This window comes from Triticum aestivum, chromosome 7B (genome assembly GCF_018294505.1).
Source record: "Triticum aestivum cultivar Chinese Spring chromosome 7B, IWGSC CS RefSeq v2.1, whole genome shotgun sequence".
Lineage (NCBI taxonomy): Eukaryota > Viridiplantae > Streptophyta > Magnoliopsida > Poales > Poaceae > Triticum > Triticum aestivum.
The window spans coordinates 527,091,566-527,095,805 of NC_057813.1; the positions used below are offsets into that span (position 1 = coordinate 527,091,566).

General features: G+C 45.5%; 1 protein-coding gene across 1 annotated transcript; it reads right to left on the minus strand.

The window, feature by feature from the left end:
• Positions 1-1,282: 1,282 nt before the first annotated feature.
• LOC123158096 (NADH dehydrogenase [ubiquinone] 1 beta subcomplex subunit 9) lies at positions 1,283-3,572 on the minus strand. Its single transcript, XM_044576223.1, has 5 exons — positions 3,302-3,572; positions 3,181-3,222; positions 2,989-3,070; positions 1,974-2,029; positions 1,283-1,535 (listed from the first exon to the last, which is right to left on the minus strand). Exons 1-5 carry the CDS (start codon positions 3,425-3,427, stop codon positions 1,497-1,499), a joined length of 345 nt encoding a protein of 114 aa, XP_044432158.1. The 5' UTR covers positions 3,428-3,572; the 3' UTR covers positions 1,283-1,496.
• Positions 3,573-4,240: the final 668 nt, after the last annotated feature.

Sequence of the window (4,240 nt, forward strand, 5' to 3'; positions counted from 1 at the left end):
ACCACGTGTAGCGGCGACCATGAAGCCAAACGTCGCGGGGGCTCCATATCTGCAATGAAGCGACGGAAGCAGTTGAAGTGTTTGGGCCATAGTATTTGAGAGCATGCAATACTCAAGACACGATAGGACTTTTGGAGATGAACAAAGCATGCGTGTTTCCAGGTATGTTTGGCTCAATTGATTGCATGCACTCGAAGTGGTAGAACTGCCATGCAGCATGGCATGGCCGCTCTGGAGACGTGGATTTGGCATGCACATTTTGGGATGTCTGGATCTTACAATGACATCAGTGTGCTCCAACGGTCACCTCTCTTTTCAAAGTTAGCCAATGGGGAATCGCCATCGATGGATTTACAAGCAAACGGCCGTACGTACAACATGGGCCACTACCTTGCGGATTGGATATAACCAAAGTGGGCTACTTTTGTGAAGCCAATTTTAAACCCCCCCCCCCCACATGTTAAAAGAACTCTACTTCCATAATACTTAAGCCACTACCAGGAAAGATTTGAAAACGACTTTTGAGATTTTGCAAGCCCGATTTGCTATTATGCGAGGACCGACTAGGTTTTGGGACCAGGAGATCCTTGGTTGGTACATCATCACAACTTACATGACCATGCACAACATGTGCATGATCATTGAGAATGAGTGTTGAAAAGATATGGATTACACCTTCTATGAACTCATGTGACAACCGGTGCGGTCATGTAGAACGGAAGACCGAATCCGACGCTTTCTGAGGTGTACCATGACATTCGAGATTCCTGTAAGCACAACGATCTTTAAAAAGATCTCGTTGAGGGCTGGTGGATATGGCATGGGCAACAAGAGCACTAGCTTTATCTGTGTGTTCCATGTCACGTGTGATAAACTTTGTTGTCATGTGTGATGACAAATTTGTGTTGATTATGATGTTATGCATTGATGATCTATGTAATAATTTGATGTTGTGGATTGACGAGTTTGATGTTATGTTTGTACTATTTGTGTTTTATTTGTTTGGGATTCATTTGAGATAAATTTGATATTGTTTGTTTCAACATGTACGTAATTGCGGTGCCCTATTTTATCATATGTTGGGGGAGAACAATTTGTAATGCCTAGCCTTTTGGTCCCCTAAAACTGCTTTTGAGTGCCTATTATACATCACCTGTTGGAGATGCTCTTAACCCCACCCTCATTTGGGGACTACCAGCAAGGCCACCAAACAAATAGCAGCATATCGATGCCTGTGCGTTCAAACATTTTAGTCATGCATAACTTACTTGACAAAGAAAGCTTAGTAAATGTAAACGATGAACTAGCTGATGAGCACAAAATAGTTGCCATACAAGATCCATGATAAAAGAAACACATGGAAGGAGGCTAGTAATTTTATTTTGTTCTTAACAATCATACAGCAGCTCAGTTGCATGCTATCATCTGGAAAAGTGAAAGTAAGTCCTTCGCACTCCGCAGGTGCCAGGCTCTGCTCACAAATGCATGATTCTTGTTCATTGGTCTTCTTTGCCATAGTTGTAGATAATCTCAATCTGCAAAGACAATATACCATTTAAACAGTAGTGTAACAGTTTCATAGGCATTGCATGGTCAAGGCGAACTACATCAAACAATAAATATCATGAAATTTGCCTCTTCGGCAGCAGCATGCACGAGATGACTGGTTAACCAAGAAAATGGTCCAAAGTACTTTAAACGCTTCAGCAAAAAAAAAAATGAGGAGCTAAGCTTATAACACATTCTGGCAACAAACAAAAGGTTTAGTCAAAAAGTAGTCATCGTGCATTTTGACAGACAAACGCTGCACAAAGAAAACTGCTTTAATTAATCAACTGGTCAACTAATTTGAACTGAGATCTGCATAAGAATTTTTGTAAGATATCTCACATTAGAAGCTCCAAACACAGCACTATAAACAGAAGTACCTTAACAACTCAGATATGTTAAATAAATTTCATATATGTTCTTACCCCTTCAGGTGGAGGAGGGTTCCTTGTGAATTTAGTGCCACCAGGAGCCCATGGAACTGCAGAGTAGATACATTGCATAACCTCATCGATCAGAAGAATCACAGCATACCAAAACCCCAAAATCACATTTGTTAAACAGGTAACATAGGGTAAGAAAGCAATTGCATCAAAGGAAAGCGCACATGAGCAGTTTGTTACAGGTAGTATGATCTTAAGATGCTATAGTACCGAAAATAACCTATCTGAAAATGTGTCATTTCTTCACTTTAATCTAAAGCCTAAGTACATTATCTTCGATTATGAAATAAAAGTATGCGCAACAATTTTTATTTTATTTCTAAAAAAAAGGCTATTTTGCACAACAGAATGTGTATCATAAAGCTGAAGCAGCCTCTATTCTCAAGGATAAACTGATCGTAAATAAAGTTTCGCCTGAATAAGAATAGCGTGACACTGAAATGAATATGTAACAAGTCTGTACATTTCTGGCCTGAGAATGTTACGTTTGCAGTGAAGGTTAGCATTGAATACAACATGAAGATCATGTCACTACTCACTACAGCAGTTAGTTGAGACTAAACAACACAGCTCACGCCTCAAGCAAATATTGGTATCCTAAGATAATCTGAATTATTTCTTAGAGAGGAGGATACTCCTCTATTACTGAAAGCTAATAAGTAGTTCTACAAACCAGCAAAATGAAATAACAAGATAATGTGATGAATTAAGTGATGACAAGACATGTCTCCAAGACTCCAAGTAGCTCCACGCCTCTAACTATACACAATCAATCATTAAAAAATGCAGGCTTGAGCTCACAGCTTCAGTAAAACATACAAATTCATCGGGCCTGAGTGATCAAAAACATTCCCAACTGAATGATCAGTGACTCAATGTTCAACAGCGTAACGAAACAACTGCAAGTATCACGCTACATGATTTACCGCGCAGTATCGCATCCACAAACAGAGGCACCAACGGCGGGAACGAAGGGCGCAACCATTTCATGGCTTACCAATGTAAGGATCCGGGTGCTGGAAGTTCCTCTGCTGCGCCTCCGCGTCCTCGATGAGCCTATCGATCACGTCCAGGTTCTCCTGCGACACACACACACACAGGAAATCGATCAGAACACCACGGGGATCGGCGTCAGATGCGAATCGTCAACAAATAGACGAAGGGGGGAGACGCGAATCTTCAGTCTTACCACATTTCTGTTGGCCTCGAACTTGTCCCTGAGCTCGGACGCCTGCACGGGAGAAGAACACGGGGTCAGATCCGCGAGGGGGCGGGGAGATCGGGGGAGGGTGGGGGAGAGGGGCGCTCACGTCCTGGTAGAAGAGGTGGCGGTGGACGGCCCAGTTGAGGGTGTCCTTGAGCGCGCGGCGGTAGAGCAGCCGCACCCGCTCCTTCTGGCCCGCGCGCCGCGCCAGGTACCCCGCCGTCGTCGACATCGACCTCGCCGCCTCGCCCGCTCCTGCTTCTTCTCCGGAGTTTCTCTCTTCACTCCTCTGCGTTGGTGGATTCGGATTGAGGGGAGCGGAGGAGAGGAAGGGAGGGACCCGATCGGGAAGCCCAATTTGTTAGGTGGGTGGGCGATTAGGCCGGCACGCCCTTGTTGGGCTTTAATTGGGTCTTTCTAGACCGAGTTAAACGGGCTGGAGCAGTACGCGTTTTACTTGTCTCAAAAAAAACTAGGCCCTTTTTACTTCTCAAAAAAAATGAGGCCTTTTTAGGGCACTTGAGGCAAAAAGAATAAGAACAGTCCTTTCCGTTGCCCTATCATACAAAATTACAAAAAAAGGTAAAAAATTAGGCAGCTGTCGGCGTTCTGGGAACGGGGTACCCAGACTTGCCTGCCTGCGACCTGCAGCGTGGCTCAAGGAGTGGCCCAGTACGACACATCTTCGTCAACACAAGCTCAAGACCCTCGCGAGGGGCCAAGCCTCGCGGGGCGGACGACAGGAAGCTTCCTCAGGCGCAGCCTCGTCAGGCTGGCTCGCGAGGAGGCGGAGAGATCAAGGCGGGGTACCTCACGAGATGCCCGTGACGCAAGCCATGACGACCGAAGCCAGGCGGGCGCCAGCATGCGCAGTGTCCTTGTTTCCCCTTGGTGCAAAGGGGGCAAACACAGGCCAAGGCATCAGGCAAAGGTTACCGTTTCGGTGCAACGAGATCAAGACCAGCAGAACGGCGGGATGGAGGTCATCGTGGAGCCCAGGAAGGCGTCATCGTTAGAGCCTTTGGCAGGCGAGAACCAACTTTAG